Raw genomic sequence first — 20,449 nt, 5'->3', positions numbered from 1 at the left:
AATGGTTATTTTAAGATGTTAAGTTGAGTTCATGGAATAAACAGTGTTTTGTGTTTAACTGGGCTAAATCGCTGGCTTTTAAAGCAGACCAAGGCAGGCCAGCAGCACGGTTCAATTCCCGGACCAGCCTCCCGAACAGGCGCCGGAATGTGGCGACTAAGGGCTTTTCACAGTAACTTCATTTGAAGCCTACTTGTGACAATAAGCGATTTTCATTTCATTTCATCCTTCACTGTCTTTAAGTTCACAAAAGCCAATCCAATAGATAGACTTTTATCCCCCTCGAGCCCCCAATTGCTATGGGCGAGGCGTTTTCAGAACTCCAAAATGTATCATGGGAGTTCAACCAACCTCTCCCTTTATTGGATTTGTTGCTTTTCCTAGCACACGGCTTTTTCCTTAGGTGTGGGATTACAATTATGGATACATGGTTTTTTTTTTTTAAACACAAAACACTGTTTATTCCATGAACTCAACTTCATCTTAAATAAACATTGGATCTCTTAACACCCCTTACTTCAAAGATAACTCAGAAAATATTGCAACAGTAATTGTTAAGAAGGTGCCAGATGTCTTTAAAGAATTTACTTGTGTGGATAAAGTTTACTCATGTGTATCAGGAGGAGCAGGTAAAGAAGTCACAGTTTTAAGAGATATAGGGGCTAGTCAATCTTTAATGGTAAGAGATGAGGAATTATGTAGTTTGGGAAGAATGTTGCCAGAAAAGGTGGTGATATGTGGAATTCAGGGTGAGAGGCGTAGCGTTCCATTATATAAGGTAAGGTTGGAAAGTCCAGTGAAGAGTGGTGAAGTGGTAATAGGAGTAATAGATAAACTATCTTGTCCAGGAATACAGTTTATCTTGGGTAATGATATAGCTGGATTGTAGGTGGGAGTGATGCCTACTGTGGTTGATAAGCCAGTGGAAAATCAGTCAACTGAAGTGTGGAAGGATGAATATCCTGGGATCTTTCCGGTTTGTGTAGTAACAAGGTCGCAAAGTCACAGGTTAAGAAAAGAGGAGAAATCAAAGAGTGAAGATGAAGTTGAAGTACAATTATCAGAAACAATTTTTGATCAGATGGTTGAAAAAGAACAAGAACAGGTGGAGGATGAGGCGGATATTTTTAAGTTCAGGACAATTGGTGGAGTTACAACAGAAAGATGTAGAAATAAAACGGATATATCAGAAAGCATATACGGAAGAGGAATCTGAGAGTATACCAGAGTGTTATTACCGTAAAAATGATGTCTTGATGAGAAAATGGAAACTGTACATATACAGGTGGATGAAAAGTGGGCAGAAGTTCATCAAGTAGTATTGCCGGTAGGGTATAGAAAGGAGGTATTGCGAGTTGCACATGAGGTACCAGTGGGAGGTCATTTGGGAATAAGGAAAACTCAAGCTAAAATCCAGAAAATCTTTTATTGGCCTGGACTACACAAAGATGTAGTTAAATTTTGTCAATCATGTCACACATGTCAAGTGATAGGGAAACCTCAAGCAGTGATAAAACCAGAGCCCGTAATACCCATTCCAGCATTTGAGGAACCTTTTACAAGGGTCCTAATCGATTGTGTAGGACCGCTTCGTAAAACAAAAAGAGGGAATCAATATCTTTTGACTGTAATAGATGTGTTTACTAGGTTTCCAGAGGTCATTCCAGTACGTAATATTACAGCTAAAAGGATTGTGGAGGAGTTACTTAAATTCTTTACTAGATATGGAATACCCACAGAAATTCAAGGAACGAATCGAATTTTACTTCAAAGTTATTCAAAGAAGTTATAGATAGCTTAGGAATAAAACAATTTAAATCAACTGCGTACCATCCAGAATCGCAGGGAGCGTTAGAAAGGTGGCATCAGACATTAAAGACAATGTTGAGGGCGTATTGTCAAGATTATCCAGAGGATTGGGATAAAGGAATCCCATTCGTATTTTTGCAATTAGGGATGCACCTAATGAGTCTATCAAATTTAGTCCTTTTGAACTAATTTTTGGTAATGAGGTAAGAGGACCACTTAAATTGATTAAGGAAAAATTGGTGGGTGAGAAATCGGAACTTACATTATTGGATTAAGTGTCAAATTTTAGGAATCGATTAAATAGAGCAGGTGAATTGGCTAGATAACATTTGAAAGTTGCACAAAATGTGATGAAATGAATAGCGGACAAGAAATCCAAAGTTCGTAGTTTTGTCAGTGGGGATAACGTTTTAGTGTTGTTACCAGTGGTAGGGGAGCCTTTAAAAGCTAGGTTTTGTGGACCGTATCAGATTGAAAGGAAATTAAGTGAGGTGAATTATGTGGCAAAAACACCAGATAGAAGGAAGACACACCGAGTGTGTCATGTGTATATGCTTAAAAGGTACTTTGAAAGGGAAGGAGAGAAAAAGGAGGTTTTAATGATTCTAACTCAAAGTGACGAACCAAACCCAGATGACTGTGAATTTGACATACCTCAAATTATATTGGAAAATGAGGATATTCTTAAAAATTGGGATGACTTGTTGAGTTACCTTCCAGAGGAAAAACAAACTGACCTGAAAGAGTTATTGATATCACATGGGCAAGTTTGTAAAGATAAATTGGGAAGTACTAAAATGGTTATACATGATGTAGATGTGGGAAATGCTGTTCCTATCAAACAACATCCATATCGACTTAACCTTTAAAATTGGCACAGGTTAACAAAGAGATTGAGAGTATGCTGAAAAATGGCATAATTGAAGTCGGTTGCAGCCAATGAAGCTCACCCATAGTGATGGTACCTAAACCAGACAGTACCCAACGGTTGTGTGTGGACTATCGAAAGGTGAATGCAGTTACAAGAACGGACTCTTATCCTGCCCCACCAGTGAAGGATTGCATGGAGAAAGTGGGACAACCTGCTTTTATGTCCAACTTCCAGACATGGAAAGAACATTTAGAACATCGATGGAGTTCTTCGATCGACTTCAGGAGGCAGGTTTGGTGATGAACCTAGCCGAAAGTGAATTTGGAGAAGCCCGAATCACTTTCCTTGAGAAGTTTCCGATACCCTCAAGGTGAAGGGAAATAATGCGATCACCTAGCACGAATGAATTTGATCGAACCTATGTGCAAACGTTTTGTGGCGTGATTACTCCACTGATGGAATTGCTGAAGAAACATAAAAAATTTAAATGAACAGTGGACTTTCAACAGGCATTTGACTACCTGAAAGCTGTGATCACCAATGTTCCTGTATTGAAGCATTGCAAGGGTCTCAGTGGTCAGATTGAACTAGAGTATCTGATTCTAAAGCGAATTGCTGAAGAGTGGAGGAATGGATGGATCGTGCAGAGACTTTGTTCAAAGAGACTGTCAATCGAGAAGGATTTTGGTTGGAGGAAGAACAACAAAGAAAAATGGACTATATTATTATACCTGTTTGCGTGTGTCGTTTTCTTTAAATGAAAATGTATATTTACTGTGTGCATTTCTTAGTGGATAGTGCAAAAGTGAAAAATGAAACCATCTTGAAGTTGATGGTTTATTTTTTTTTCTTGGGGGGAGGTGTCATGCAAGTGTCTTTAAGAATTGGATGTTTAAGCAATGCACCTTGAAGAAAACAGTGATGTCATAGAGTGGGTGGAGCTCAGCTCAGTTCAGCCATTTTGAAGGTTTTTAAGTTTCAGTTTAAAAAGCAGTGTGTGTCTGTGTGTTTCCAGAGAGCTGCAAGTTTTGAAAAGAGCTGTGTGTGTGTCAGTGTTTTGCAGTGAGCTGGATCTCTGCCATGAAAGACCATCTCTGGATCATTTGGGTGATTTAAAGTAAAGCCATTAACCTGATGTGATTTTGTTTAACGGTGTTTAGTCTCTTGGAAGTTGTAAGGAACATTTTAAGGAATTATTTACTGTTGCAATATTTTCTGAGTTATCTTTGAAGTAAGGGGTTAAGAGATCCAATGTTTATTTAAGATGTTAAGTTGAGTTCATGGAATAAACAGTGTTTTATGTTCAAAAAACCCACGTGTCCATCATTGTAATCCCACACCTATGTAAAAAGCCGTGTGCTAGGAAAAGCAACAAATCCATTAAAGGGAGAGGTTGGTTGAACTCCATGATACAATTTGGAATTTTGAAAACGCCTCGCCCATAACAGATCTCAGCCCCAAGAATATGGCACTGTGAGGGAAGAGCAGAACTGGACCTGCACACTGAGAGGACCCAAGTGCATCAAGCAGGAATGTGGCTCTTTGACAGATATTAGGCCCTGCTCCCGGGCAATATTAAAGGCCCAAAAAGGAAACGGCACAGCTCCTGGAATAAATAGACACCTCTGCTCTGGGACTGAGGGACAGGCATGTCACTTTGTCTGGCATTGGTGGGGTGCAGGACAGAAAGTGGTCTCCATCCCAGCTCCCTGTCACATTATTCCAGGCATTTATTACTTTGCACACTGCAATGGTTTTGAAATCGGATTACACTTCAGACCTGAAGTTGCAAATTGGTTAGAAACTAAAACGGTAGCAGGATGAAAGTTCTATATTGAGAATTCACCCTCTTTGCAATTCTTTGGTGGTTAGCGAGCAAATTAACTTACTCTCCTGTAGACCTGGCACTAGTTTGTAGACAATGTCCTGCATCACTCGATCGAGCTTAAGGTTAAGAAGAGGCTGTGTCTCGTGGATTTTAATATTGCACATTGGACAGTATTTGCTGGTCTGCAGGTACTTCACGATGCAACTCTTGCAGACTGGAGAGAAAAAAGGGCACGTTGAAAAATACACACTAGGCTCAGCACTCATGTCAAATGTTCATAAGATATAGTCACGGTACAGAAGGAGGCCATTTCACCTGTGCCAACTCAGAATAAAGCTTTCCCGTTAGTCCCACTCCCCTGCTCTTTGCCAACATCCCTGCAATTTACTGACGTATTTATCCAATTTTTTAAAGTTAATATTGAATTTGCTTCCATCACCATTTCAGGCAGTGCATTCCAGATCACCATAACTCTGCATAACATGTCCTCTTCCCTCCCACCCCATGCAATTTTTGTCTCACCTTTCTGTTCTATGCTTACTGTCCCTGCTGCCAGTGGAAAACAGCAATTTGGAGAAGGAGAGAGACAGAGGAATGAATGCCTAGTACTGCTCAATGCAGAGATATTTCATTGGGGTTACAGCATAGAAATAGGCCACTTGGTCTACATAAGCGTCCTTCCAATTTACTTCACTGAACCCCATTCACATATCCTCCTATTCCCTTCTCCCTCGTCTACTTATCTGGATTCTCCTCAAATGCATCTCTGCTATTCACCTCAATACTCCCTGTGGCAGCACGCACAATATTCTACCTTCCGAATAAAGAATCTTTTTCAGTTCCCGAATTCAATTATTTATGACCATCTCATATTTATGGTCCTAGTTCTGGTCTCACCTCCCCCTTACATAGTACAGTGAATTAGCAATTGAATGCATTCTTATCTCCCGACCCTAGCACAGCATCTACAACCTAACCCAAGTTGCAAACCGCCCCAGTTTTCTTTCACTGTGGCAAAAGTTTTTAAAAAGTATTTCTGGAAAAACAGCATCACCTGGTGGTAAAATAAAACACTGCAAGAAATCAGATAGGAGATTTTAGCTACATATACTGGAAATGGGAAGCATAAAATACTGGAAAAATAAGTTCATGTTTCAGGTGGATGTTGTGTCAGAACTGCTCATTAGACAAGGAGATTAGACAAGGGTGGGGAAATGGAGGAGTGGAGATGTCAATCAACAATGATCTGATGCAAGTAAAGTCGCCATAATCCCAGGTGGCCATAGGCTGCTTTGAGGGGGGAGAGCTGACTGGTGGTGATTTAATCTGAGGATCACCGCACCTCAGGCGAGGGGTAGGTTAAGAAGACGGGGCCTTCATGAATACCCTCAGCCGGTACGGGAATTGAACCCACACTGCTGGCCTCGCTCTGCATCACAAACCAGCTGTCCGGCTTACTGAGCTAAAGCAGAGGTGTCGATCAACGACAATCTGATAACATAGCAGAGCAGGTCAGAGGAGCTGAAAGGCCTACTCCTGTTTGTAACCGGAACCATCCCCAAAGTGTCCTTTCTCTCAGGTATGCTGACAGACATGTTGCATTTCCAGAATATCTAATTTATTTCAGATTGGACATTTTCTGCTGCCACCTACGTGTAAAATTGCAAAAGGGGAAGAAAGAATAGCAAAGAAACAGAGCAATTGCAGACAATTATGTAATTTTGATGTGTAATTACTCTTATATAACGTACAAAGCCTGGGTAATTCTGAATTACAAGCTCCCACACACAGCAATGTGATAATGGCCAGAATATCCATTTTTTTAGTATAATGTTATTGAGGGATGAATTTACAGGTCACTGGGAAGAGATCAGCCATCATCTGATTGAGAAAGGGCTGAATTGCCGACTTCTGCTCCTAATTCCGATGTTCCTCACAATCTGCTGTGGGTTGTGCCTCTCAGTGATACTGATTTGCTGCGTATCTGGTGGTACATTTAAGTCTCCTTGGTGCTTCTGAGCTGCAGCCCGAAATTGACAAACGTGATCCGTGAGCAGCCACCAACTGTTACAAAGCCTAATAGTTCAAATAACAAGAGGTTCAGGCCAACCAAAGGTAAACTTACGCTCCCCATCCTGTCTACAGCATCAGACATGGTTAAACTGAGATGAGACAAAGTCAGGAAATACCTTGGGAGGTGGAATTGGGAGGTCTCAGGGACTGTATGAATAGGAAATCCAAAGCTGATCTCGGGATCAAAAGTGAAACAGAGGTTGTGAACAAATGAGCTTAATCTCATGTTGCCAGGCCTGGAGCCAGGAATTAGGAAATGGGAGTAGGAACCAGTGTTTAATTGTAAAAGGTTTCTGCTCGCCAGTACTGGCCATTGAATAAGCAGTCTGACAATTTGAGACAGTAGAGACGTGGGAGAGGGGTGGTGGTCTCATAGAGCTGGGTGATAATATGCATGTGGTGGATGAGAAATAGGACGGGACTAAGGATATATCCTTGTGGATACTGAAGCTAACAGTGCAGGAGCCATTGCAAATGATTCTTCGGTTATGGTTAGATGAGAATGGAGCCAAGTGAGAGCAGTCCCACCCAGCTGGATGAAAGTGACCCAAAGGTACCTGTAAACACCAGTACTACATTACCCTAATGTTAAAATAGTTCAAAATTCTCCGTCCAGACACAATCAAGTTGAATTTCTGGGTCTTTAAAACACAATAAACACCCCAAAATGGATTGGATTGGTTTATTGTCACGTGTACCGAGGTACAGTGAAAAGTATTGTTCTGCTTGCAGCTCAAACAAATCATTCCGTACATGAAAAGCAAGTAAATAGGGCAAACATAAAATACACAGGCATCGGGTGAAGCATACAGAAGTGTAGTACTACTCAGTAGAGAAGATGTGCGAATCGATCAGATCAGTCCATAAGTCCATCAGCCCATGAGAGGGCCATTGTAGGAGTCTGGGGGTGGGGGGCTGGTTTTGAATCGGTTAGGCGTGTTCTCACACATTTGTATCTCTTGCCCAGTGGAAGAAGTTGGAAGAGTGAGTAAGCTGGGTGAGAGGGGTCTTTGATTATGCTGCCCGCTTTCCCAAGGCAGCGGGAGGTATAGACAGTCAATGGATGGGAGGCGGGTTTATGTGATGGACTGGGCTGTGTTCACAACTCTGACGTTACTTGGGGTCCTGGGCCGAGCAGTTGCCATAGCAGGCTGTGATGCAGCCAGATAGGATGCTTTCTATGGTGCACCTGTTGTGCTTTCTTGGTCGTGTCGTCGACATGGGTCGAATGCTTTGCAAGCGTGTTATCGAAAAACAAAAATTAACTCCAAGCATAAAGAGATATCAGGACAGGTAAAAGAGGGAGAGTTTAAGGAATAAAAACGCCAGATGCTGGAAATCCTCAGGTCTGGCTCTTTGGAGTTGATGAAGGGTCTAAATGTTTCCTCCGTTTCTCTCTCCATAGGTGCATTCACTGAGTTTTTCCACTGCTTTCTGTTCTTATGAGATCTCCAACACCTGTCTTTTCCTTTTATTTTAGGTTTATTTTAGGCCTTGGAAGAAAGAAATGTGATTCAGAGTGACTTTCTAGGCCATTTCTGAGGGCAAAGTCAACCACACAAACGTGGGTCTAGAGTGGAATGATGTGGCCTGGTCAGATAAGGCAGGTACATTTCTTTCCCTAAAGGACATCAGTGAACCTGATGGGTTTTTACCGTAACTGATGACAGTTTCATGGCATCATCACTTGAGACTAGCTTTCAATCAATTGAATTCAAATTTATTATATTCAATCATCCTTGAAACGGCAATCATTGTCAAATTAGTACTACACTCCTGATCTTTCACCCGATGCCTGTGTCTATGTTTTTACATTGTGTATTTTTAGGTCTGTCCTTTTATGGATTTTCTTTTCATGTACGGAATGATCTATTTGAGCTGCATGCAGAACAATACTGTTCACAGTATCTCAGCACACATGACAATAAACTGAACCAACCAATTGTCACTCAACATTTCTTACCTAGAAGCATCGGCAAGCGCCATTGCAGTGCTGTAGTGACCAGGGATCAGGGGGTCAATTCTGTAGTTATCCAGTCGTTATACCAACTATTCAGATAAGTCTCATGGAACTGTCCAAAGTCTCCAACTCTAGCTCAGAGTAGAAAACCTCCATGGAGGATCCCAAGGAGCAGGGGAATTGTCCATTATAAGTTTGAACTTCCCAGGTAATTCCCATGGAAGTCAATGAATCTGGACTTCCATGGATTCCTGATGTGCACCTTGGGTTATGTCCGGTCTCAGCTGATCTAGACAGTGGATAACCTGGACCTTTATAACTTATTATTTAATCATGATATACAAATATAGATACAATGCCAAAATTAAAGTTTGCCATTTCCCAGAACTAATTTCCCTTTGACGAGGCTAAGGATTCAACCAGATGATGCTCAGGCTTGCCATTATACAGTGTACAGCTTAAAAATAAAATGAATCATCCAAAGACCGTCAAAAAGACATGGTTATAAGACAGCAATGCTATATTGTAAGCAACTGGCCCAGTCAAAATTTCCATATTGTATTACAGAGCATTTCTTTGCATCAAAAACAGCTGAACAGCTGTTCTTTTGCTAAAGTCCTTTCCTATATTACATATCTACCCACTCATATGCTGCGCATCTGTGAAACATATTTCACTGGACTGCTACAGGAATACTTAAAACACAAATCAAGGTTCTGAGAGCACTGGCTCACTCTAGAATCTCACCCAAGGAACCAATCTTCATGTGTGAGATCAGGCAGGCTATCCCACTTCATGGAAACCCAACCAATCCCTTGATGCACAGACACACAGCAAGAACTTTAATTTTATTCTCCGTCAAACTCCAATTTCAAATTCCTAGGGGTGCACATCTCCAAAAATCTGTCCTGGACGACCCACGTCAACGCTACCACCAAGAAAGCACAACAGCGCCTATACTTCCTCGGAAACTAAGGAAATTCGGCATGTCCACATTAACCCTTACCAACGTTAACAGATGCACCATAGAAAGCATCCTATCTGGCTGCATCACAGCTGGTATAGCAACTGCTCGACCCAGGACCGCAAGAAACTTCAGAGAGTCGTGAACACCGCCCAGCCCATCACACAAACCTACCTCTCATCCATTGACTCCATCTACACCTCCCGCTGCCTGGGGAAAGCGGGCAGCATAATCAAAGACCCCTCCCACCCGGCTTACTCACTCTTCCAACTTCTTCCATCGGGCAGGAGATATAGAAGTCTGAGAACACTGCCAAACAGACTCAAAAACAGCTTCTTCCCCGCTGTTACCAGACTCCTAAATGACCCTCTTATGGACAGACCTCATTAGCACTACACCCTGCATGCTTCATCCGATGCTTATGTAGTTACATTGTATACCTTGTGTTGTCCTACTTTATTCCCTTTTCTTCCCATGTACTTAATGACCTGTTGAGCTGCTCGCAGAAATACACTTTTCACAGTACCTCGGTACACGTGACAATAAAAAAATCCTATCCAACTCTAGCACCAGAGTTCATAGGCTCTAATTTAGGAGAGCAAACAAAGATTTGACTTCAGATCTTATCATGAAATGGGAGATTTGGATCAGCCACCTCGATTTTTACTTCAATTGATAGGTGGGGGCAGATCCAATATTACCTTTTACGTTCGAACAACTAGTCTAAATTACCCTAAGGACTTTACACAGAGGGTTACCAATGTGAATAACTGATAATGGATGGACAGTGGTGAAACAATTTGCATAATGCTGGCAAATCCTGCACTTACCCATTCGAAATAGCCCTTGAATTGAACATTTCAGAGTCAGTTAAGAGTCAACCACATTGCTGTGGATCTGGAGTCACAAGTAGGTCAGACTAGGTAAGGACAGCAGACTTCTTTCCCGACAGAGCATGAGGCGTATTATAATCCCAGGCCAGACCTCAACAGTGGCTCGGATGCTGGTCCAAAACCATATTTTATTCTATTTTAAGACTGTGCAGAAAGAATGATTTGCTCCAGGAGTGATTTGCAAGAAAATAGGACTTTGGTATTTCTAAAATAAAACTATTATAAATACAATATTAAACTTTAACTTCACACCAGGAAAAGAACAGCTTACCCCTTTCCACAACAATACATACATAGATGATAAGAGCAGGAGGCGGCCTTTTGGCCCTTCGAGCCTGCTCCGCCATTCATCACGATCATGGCTGATCATCCAACTCAATGGCCTAATCCTGCTTTCTCCCCATAGCCTTTGATCCCATTCTCCCCAATATCCAGCCGCCTTTTGAATATATTCAAAGTTTTAGCATCAACTACTTCCTGTGCTAAAGGACAGCACGGTAGCACAAGTGGTTAGCACTGTGGCTTCACAGCACTAGGGTCCCAGGTTCAATTCCCCTCTGGGTCACTGTCTGTGCGGAGTCTGCGTGGGTTTCCTCCGGGTGCTCCGGTTTCCTCCCACAGTCCAAAGATGTGCAGGTTAGGTGGATTGGCCATGCTAAATTGCCCTTAGTGTCCAAAAAGGTTAGGAAGGGTTATTGGGTTACGGGGATAGGGTGGAAGTGAGGGCTTAAGTGGGTCGGTGCAGGCTCGATGGGCCGAATGGCCTCTTTCTGCACTATGTTCTATGTAATGAATTCCACAGGCTCATCACTCTTTGTGTGAAGAAATGTCTCCTTATCCTCGGTCCGAAATGGTTTACCCTGAATTCTCAGGCTGTGACCCCTGGTTCTGGACACACCCATCATTGGCAACATCTTCCCTGCATCTACCCTGTCTAGTTCTGTAAGAATTTTATAAGTCTAAACAACAAGATACAGAAGCTCTTAATCCAGTTTACAAATAACAGGGTATAGAGTAATACACTTTCCCCCCCTATCCTACTGGGAAAGTACCTTTATCTGTGGTCTAAAAAAAACCACAAGGGTTGCCAGATCAGACTACACTTCCAAAAGCCTATTCTCCAAAACCCCGCCTCTTTCTGCAGCTTCTCAATATGTCGCTCTACATTCCTTGGCTCCACCCAATAATGACCTCATCTCCCCAATCACTACAGCCACACATTTTGCCCCCAGAAAATGTGTCCCATTATTTATAATCCAATTTTCCTAATATCCTCCAATCACCACACCTCCCCACTTATAAAAAACGAACGAGCAATGTAGCAGATGGCTCCATTTTTCTAAAACCCTTTTAACGTTAAACATTATCACAGAACTATACTCTATGATAATATTTTACATTCACATGAATATAGTCCATTTTTGTCTTCTCACACATTATAGTCGTGATAATAAATTTATCCACTCTAGAGCGAGAGAAATTTCCAAAAACATGGGCGGCCAAGATTGCATCCGTATGGTTACACCAAAAACTTCAACAATTCAGTTACATGTAGTTGCCCGGCCCAGCCAGCAGAATTCTTCACTTGATAGAAAAGATCGATGCTGCAGCATTCATCATCAGTTCTTCACATTTATCAACGGTTTTGTATTTTGCTTCCTTTGGGATCTGTGGAGGATAGCCAAAAATAATCGATTACAGCTGGTGCAAGACAACAGTGACTGTATGTTGAAAGTTTGCTGAATATTTTGGCTTTTGTACCAGCTTCTGCCTCCGAATTCAGCATTCTACCACTGAAGATGCTCCTTGTGAAACGGCGAGGCAGTTCCAGTCCTTCATCTGTCCCTCCTGACCAGGTCTGGGTTTCATCATCTCCTGTGTCACTGTAATGATAGGAATTTGACTGCTCTTAAGAGCTCACAGCTCTTGCATTTTCTTTTCACTGCAACCTGATGTCTTGAGATTAATTGGACTGCTGGTATGCTGCAGCTCCTGTGCAAATTGATCTTGGATCCCAAATCTGCTTTTCCGAGTTAGCTTTCGCTTCTGTATAACCATCACCGATACCTTCTGCTGGATGAGGCTCCAATGCCAGCTGCTCTCTAGCCTTCAGCTCTTCATTAACTCTGTCAAGGAGTTCTGTTTGGCATCTAAATCAGCCATCTGTGTTTGTACCTGTGCTAACTTTAGTGGATTGAGCCTGCATCAATGTTGTTCAATGGGAATAGTACATAATTACTTTTGTATTCACAATTTATTCCCACATACAGCTCTATATGACTGTAATCACTCTTTTAGGACATTTTGATTTTTGTCCAGAAGATAACTCAATAATTTAATCCCAATTTAAAAAAAAATTATGAATATCCAATTCATTTTTTTACAATTCAAGGGCAATTTCCAATTCAAGGGGCAGCACGGTAGCATTGTGGATAGCACAATTGCTTCACAGCTCCAGGGTCCCAGGTTCGATTCCGGCTTGGGTCACTGTCTGTGCGGAGTCTGCACATCCTCCCAGTGTGCACGTGGGTTTCCTCCGGGTGCTCCGGTTTCCTCCCACAGTCCAAAGATGTGCAGGTTAGGTGGATTGGCCATGATAAATTGTCCTTAGTGTCCAAAATTGCCCTTAGTGTTGGGTGGGGTTACTGGGTTATGGGGATAGGGTGGAGGTGTTGACCTTGGGTAGGGTGCTCTTTCCAAGAGCCGGTGCAGACTCGATGGGCCGAATGGCCTTCTAAACTGTAAATTCTATGTTAAATTCTATGTTAATTTAGCGTGGCCAATCCACCTACCCTGCACATCTTGTGTTGTGGGGGTGAAACCCATGCAAACACGGGGCGAATGTGCAAACTCCACACAGACAGTGACCCAGGGTCAGGATTCGAACCTGGGATCAGCGAGGCCGCTGGGCTAACCACTGTGTGACCATGCTGCCCTTATCCCAATTTGTTAATACTTCTTCAGTATTCAATTTAATTTGAGGAATGTCACATTTACTATCAAAGAACAAAGAAAATTACAGCACAGGAACAGGCCCTTCAGCCCTCCCAAGCCTGCACTGACCATGCTGCCCGTCTCAACTAAAACCCCTTCTCCTTCCGGGACCATATCCCTCTAGTCCCATCCTATTCATGTATTTGTCAAGACCCCCCTAAAAAGTCACTATCGTCCCTGCTTCCACTACCTCCCCAGACAGCGAGTTCCAAGCTCCCACCATCCACTGTAAAAAAACTGCCTCGTACATCTCCTTTAAACTTTGCCCCTCGCACCTTAAATCCATGCCCCCTAGTAATTAACTCTTCCACCTTGGGAAAAAGCTTCTGACGATCCACTCTGTCCATGCCCCTCATAATTTTGTAGACTTCTATCAGGTCGCAATTCCACTTTCGTCGTTCCAGTGAGAACAAACCACGTTTCTCCAACCTCTCCTCATAGCTAATGCCCTCCATACCAGGCAACATCTTAATAAATCTTTTTTGTACCCTCTCCAAAGCCTCCACATCCTTCTGGTGGTAGTGTGGCAACCAGAACTGAACACTATATTCCAAATGCGGCCTGACCAAGGTTCTATAAAGCTGCAGCATGACTTGCCAATTGTTATACTCAATGCCCCAGCAGATGAAGGTAAGCATGCCGTATGCCTTCTTGATTACCTTCTCCACTTTGTGACCTGTGTACCTGGACACCCAGATCCCTTTGCCTAGCAATACTCATAAGGTTCTGTCATTTACAGTATATTTCCCATTTGTATTGGACCTTCCTAAATGCATTACCTCACATTTGTCCGGATTAAACTCCATCTGCCATCTCTCTGCTCATGTCTCCAACCGATCTATATCCTGCTGTATCCGGACGGTCCCCATCGCTATCCGCAATTCCACCAACCTTAGTATCGTCCACAAACTTACTAATCAAACACGTTTTCCTCCAAATCATTTGTATATATTACAAAGCAGCAACGGTCCCATCACTGATTCCTGAGGAACGCCACTACTAACAGCCCTCTATTCAGAAACGAACCCTTCCACTGCTACCCTCCGAGCCAGTTCTATATCCATTTTGCCAGCTCACCTCTGATCCTGTGTGACTTCACCTTTCGTACCAGTCTGCCATGAGGGATCTTGTCAACGGCCTTACTGAAGTCCATGTAGACAACATCCACTGTCCTATCCTCATTGCTCATCTTCGTCACTGCCTCGAAAAGCTCGATCACGTTAGTGAGACACGACCTCCACTTCACAAAACCATGTTGCCTCTCTCTAATAATGTCCACTTATTTCCAAGTGGGAGTAAATCCTGACTCAAAGAATCCTCTCCAATAATTTCCCTACCACATCACATTACATTGTCCCTTTGCTCCCCTTATAATTCTGCTTCTCTCCCATTCTTCTACATCCCATCCCTACTGTTGTCCCCCACTCTGTTCTCTACCGCCCCCTCACCGTCTACCCCCAGCTATCCCCCCCATTGGTGTCCGACCCTCCTCGCTTCACCAGGTGCTCTCACCCCAGTAGGTGCTCTCTCCTCCTCAGTGGGAGATGCGCCGCGGCCCCCCACTAACTCGTACCTCCTGCCGCTATCTTTATTTTGATTTGATTTATTGTCACATGTATTAGTATACAGTGAAAAGTATTGTTTCTTGCATGGGGGATGGGAGGCTGGTTTGCGTGATGGATTGGGCTACATTCACAAATTTTTATAGTTTCCTGCGGTCCTGGGCAGAGCAGGAACCATACCAAGCTGTGGTACAACCAGAAAGAATGCTTTCAATGGTGCATCTGTAAAACTTGGTGAGAGTCGTAGCTGACATGCCAAATTTCCTTAGCCTTCGGAGAAAGTAGAGTCATTGGTGGGCTTTCTGAACTAGTGTCAGAATGGGGGGGGGAGGGGGGGGGGGGGGGGAGATCAGGACAAGTTGTTGGTAATCTGGACACCTAAAATCGCTCAATCCTTTCTACTTTGTTTCCATTGATGAAGACAGGGGCATGTTCTCCTCTACGCTTCCTGAAGTCGATGACAATCTCCTTCATTTTGTGACATTGAGGGAGAGATTATTGTCGTCGTATCAACAAAGAACAAAGAAATGTACAGCACAGGAACAGGCCCTTCGGCCCTCCAAGCCCGTGCCGACCATACTGCCCGACTAAACTACAATCTTCTACACTTCCTGGGTCCGTATCCTTCTATTCCCATCCTATTCATATATTTGTCAAGATGCCCCTTAAATGTCCCTATCGTCCCTGCTTCCACTACCTCCTCCGGTAGTGAGTTCCAGGCACCCACTACCCTCTGCGTAAAAAACTTGCCTCGTACATCTACTCTAAACCTTGCCCCTCTCACCTTAAACCTATGCCCCCTAGTAATTGACCCCTCTACCCTGGGGAAAAGCCTCTGACTATCCACTCTGTCTATGCCCCTCATAATTTTGTATACCTCTATCAGGTCGCCCCTCAACCTCCTTCGTTCCAGTGAGAACAAACCGAGTTTATTCAATCGCTCATCATAGCTTATGCCCTCCATACCAGGCAACATTCTGGTAAATCTCTTCTGCACCCTCTCTAAAGCCTCCACATCCTTCTGGTAGTGTGGCGACCAGAATTGAACACTATACTCCAAGTGTGGCCTAACTAAGGTTCTATACAGCTGCAACATGACTTGCCAATTCTTATACTCAATGCCCCGGCCAATGAAGGCAAGCATGCCGTATGCCTTCTTGACTACCTTCTCCACCTGTGTTGCCCCTTTCAATGACCTGTGGACCTGTACTCCTAGGTCTCTTTGACTTTCAATACTCTTGAGGGTTCTACCATTCACTGTATATTCCCTACCTGCATTAGCCCTTCCAAAATGCATTACCTCACATTTGTCCGGATTAAACTCCATCTGCCATCTCTCCGCCCAAGTCTCCAGACAATCTAAATCCTGCTGTCTCCTCAGACAGTCCTCATCGCTATCCGCAATTCCACCAACCTTTGTGTCGTCTGCAAACTTACTAATCAGACCAGTTACATTTTCCTCCAAATCATTTATATATACTACAAAGAGCAAAGGTCCCAGCACTGATCCCTGTGGAACACCACTGGTCACAGCCCTCCAATTAGAAAAGCATCCCTCCATTGCTACCCTCTGCCTTCTATGGCCTAGCCAGTTCTGTATCCACCTTGCCAGTTCACCCCTGATCCCGTGTGACTTCACCTTTTGTACTAGTCTACCATGAGGGACCTTGTCAAAGGCCTTACTGAAGTCCATATAGACAACATCTACTGCCCTACCTGCATCAATCATCTTAGTGACCTCCTCGAAAAACTCTATCAAGTTAGTGAGACACGACCTCCCCTTCACAAAACCGTGCTGCCTCTCACTAATACGTCCATTTGCTTCCAAATGGGAGTAGATCCTGTCTCGAAGAATTCTCTCCAGTAATTTTCCTACCACTGAAGTAAGGCTCACCGGCCTGTAGTTCCCGGGATTATCCTTGCTACCCTTCTTAAACAGAGGAACAACATTGGCTATTCTCCAGTCCTCCGGGACATCCCCTGAAGACAGCGAGGATCCAAAGATTTCTGTCAAGGCCTCAGCAATTTCCTCTCCAGCCTCCTTCAGTATTCTGGGGTAGATCCCATCCGGCCCTGGGGACTTATCTACCTTAATATTTTTTAAGACACCCAACACCTCGTCTTTTTGGATCACAATGTGACCCAGGCTATCTACACCCCCTTCTCCAGACTCAACATCTACCAATTCCTTCTCTTTGGTGAATACTGATGCAAAGTATTCATTTAGTACCTCGCCCATTTCCTCTGGCTCCACACATAGATTCCCTTGCCTATCCTTCAGTGGGCCAACCCTTTCCCTGGCTACCCTCTTGCTTTTTATGTACGTGTAAAAAGCCTTGGGATTTTCCTTAACCCTATTTGCCAATGACTTTTCATGACCCCTTCTAGCCCTCCTGACTCCTTGCTTAAGTTCCTTCCTACTTTCCTTATATGCCACACAGGCTTCGTCTGTTCCCAGCCTTTTAGCCCTGACAAATGCCTCCTTTTTCTTTTTGACGAGGCCTACAATATCACTCGTCATCCAAGGTTCCCGAAAATTGCCGTATTTATCTTTCTTCCTCACAGGAACATGCCTGTCCTGTATTCCTTTCAACTGACACTTGAAAGCCTCCCACATGTCAGATGTTGATTTGCCCTCAAACATCCGCCCCCAATCTATGTTCTTCAGTTCCCGCCTAATATTGTTATAATTAGCCTTCCCCCAATTTAGCACATTCATGCTCGGACCACTCTTATCCTTGTCCACCAGTACTTTAAAACTTACTGAATTGTGGTCACTGTTACTGAAATGCTCCCCTACTGAAACATCTACCACCTGGCCGGGCTCATTCCCCAATACCAGGTCCAGTACCGGCCCTTCCCTAGTTGGACTGTTTACATATTGTTTGAAGAAGCCCTCCTGGATGCTCCTTACAAACTCCGCCCCGTCTAAGCCCCTGGCACTAAGTGAGTCCCAGTCAATATTGGGGAAGTTGAAGTCTCCCATCACCACAACCCTGTTGTTTTTACTCTTTTCCAAAATCTGTCTACCTATCTGCTCCTCTATCTCCCGCTGGCTCTTGGGAGGCCTGTAGTATACCCCCAACATTGTGACTGCACCCTTCTTATTCCTGATCTCTACCCATATAGCCTCACTGCCCTCTGAGGTGTCCTCTCGCTGTCCTCTCGCAGTATCAGTTCACCAGATTCTCTTATCTCATTCCTGTACTCTGGCTCGTCATGGTTTGAATTCCGCCCGACTACGGTGGGGTTATCAGCAAATTTGAGAATCGAGTTGGAGGGAAATTTAGCCACACAGTCATAGGTGTATAAGGAGTATAGTAGGGGGGTGAAGACATGGCCTTGTGGGGCACCGGTATTGAGGTGACCGTGGAGGAGGTGTTGTTGCCTATCCTTACTGATTATGTGGGTTAGGAAGTTCAGCATCCAGTCGCAGAGGGAGGAGCCGAGGCCCAAGCCACGGAGATTGGAGATGGGTTTCGTAGGAATAATGGTGTTGAAGGCTGAGCTGTAGTCAATAAATAGGAGTCTGACATAGGCGTCTTTGTTATCTAGGTGTTCCAGTGTTGAGTTCAGGGCCAAGGAGGTGGCATCTGCTGTGGACCTGTTGCAGCGGTAGACGAACTGTAGTGGATCAAGGCAATCCAGGAGGCTGGAGATGATTCGTGCCATGATTAACATTGTGAAGGACTTCATAATGATGGTGTCAGAGCCACTGGACAATAGGCATTAAGGCACGCTGCTTGGCTTTTGGTGTAGCCACCTGGGTTGGCCACTTCCCGACTTAAAATGGAGAACCGCAAAGACTAAAGGGAAATTCAGCCAACACAGGCAAAGACTAGCAAGTGCAGAAATCATGTGTATTGAAACCTGCAAAAAAACCAGGCAGCACTGAAACCAGCAGCCATCTGCATAGTAATGAGCAATTCCAAGGCACAATTGCAATAGTTAAGGTGAATAAAGTCAGGCCAGAGTCCTCGGCACCAGCAGGAGCCAAGACAAAGGAAGGCCAACGGACATTTAGGGACCGCCCAGCGATCAGGGAACTCCAGTATTGGAGAAATCGATCCAAATGATCGGAACGCAGTCCAATCATTTGGAACCAGGTACGGGGTCCGTCCCAAAGGGCGGGAGGCCCCTGGGGACTATAAAGTAAAGCCCCCAAGTTCAAATCGTCCTTCTTGGCAGGGTCACTCAGCAGCGAATCAACCCTCGAGAGTGAACTGCCCAAGCGGCCACATCAACCAAGTAAGTCTCCAGCTACGAGATAGGCGCTCCTAGCTACAAGTCCATACCAGCTTTTGAATCCTGCAGACTCAGGACCTGAATGAAAGGCCATTTGTTCCCCTGACCTGCTGGGCCAATTCCGAAGCGAAGTATAGGCGATTTAAGTGATAGAAATAGCCTAGAAAGTAGAGTTATATGCATAAGTAGTGGTGACTTACTGTGTATAATAAATGTGTTTTGATTTGAATCTTACTAATGGGTGTGTTGAGTTATTGATCATTACTTGAACCTCGTGGCGGTATCATAAAGATTCCTGGCGCCTCGAGAGCAAAGGTTAAACAAAAAGAGCAAATTACGAATTAAGAGCCAACCAAAAGTTAGCAACATATTACTGGCGACATCCTGACGGGACCCGACTGAGAAGTGGCTTAACCACTCCGGGAGAACCCAAAATTTGAATTCAAAATCCAATTGGGAACAGAAAAACCACAAGTGTTCAAGCAGTTCTGATCAATCCTCATAATTCGGAAGTGTGTTAATGCATGCGTAACTAACAGGGCTATAAGGTAAAACTGATAGATTTTTGTTGCGATAAAATGTCTGGAGTTTGTATTCCGGAAAATAGCGAAAGCTGTACCCGTAATTACAGCACCGCCTTAGTACCCCTCGTTCCAAATTTAAGAGAGCATTTAGAGAGGAAAGATGGCAATGCAGACAATGCAATGCCTCATGAACCGAGGAATTCATGGTCGCAGCGACCAGCAGCAGAGCAGGACAGTGTCCCGTTTGGGAAGAGGAAATCAGAAAGTACCTCAAAGGGAAAGGATGGCCCCTTTGGAGTGAATTCTGTGACAATGAGGAAACAGGACCCGGGAGTATAGGACCTACTTGGTGAGAGAACCTGTCAGAAATTCATAAGAAAAGCTTGGGAAAAGCTCGCAAGCCAAAGGCAATAGTGTCCTGTTTGGCACAATTGCAAGGCACAGAGGAGGTCGTTCGGACGCTCCGTAAAGAGATAGAAAGACTACATCGAATGAGCAAGGTCGATGTAAGTGAGGTTGAGAAAGAGAACATAGAATTGAGAAGAAAGTTAGCAGCAAAGGACAGAGAGGTGGATGATGCCAAGTGGGCACACCAGTCTTGTCTGACGCATTTAAGCAGCTTCCAGACACAGTACGAAAAGGCCTATCAGGACACACAACGTGCAGTCCTGGTAAGAGAGGAAACAGAGAAACAGGTGGAGGCATTGCAAAGGCAGTGTAGCGAGC

General features: G+C 43.9%; 1 protein-coding gene across 1 annotated transcript in view; it reads right to left on the bottom strand.

Moving 5' to 3' along the window:
* Nucleotides 1–20,449, bottom strand: part of pcgf1 (polycomb group ring finger 1) — a 74,710-nt gene that overhangs the window by 24,708 nt on the left and 29,553 nt on the right. Inside the window, exon 3 of the mRNA XM_072497710.1 lies at nt 4,570–4,722. Within this exon, the coding sequence (XP_072353811.1) occupies nt 4,570–4,722 (153 nt within the window). The remainder of the gene's footprint in view (nt 1–4,569; nt 4,723–20,449) is intronic.

This window comes from Scyliorhinus torazame, chromosome 3, assembly GCF_047496885.1.
Source record: "Scyliorhinus torazame isolate Kashiwa2021f chromosome 3, sScyTor2.1, whole genome shotgun sequence".
In the NCBI taxonomy this organism is placed as follows: domain Eukaryota; kingdom Metazoa; phylum Chordata; class Chondrichthyes; order Carcharhiniformes; family Scyliorhinidae; genus Scyliorhinus; species Scyliorhinus torazame.
This window is presented reverse-complemented; position numbering and strand designations above follow the sequence as displayed.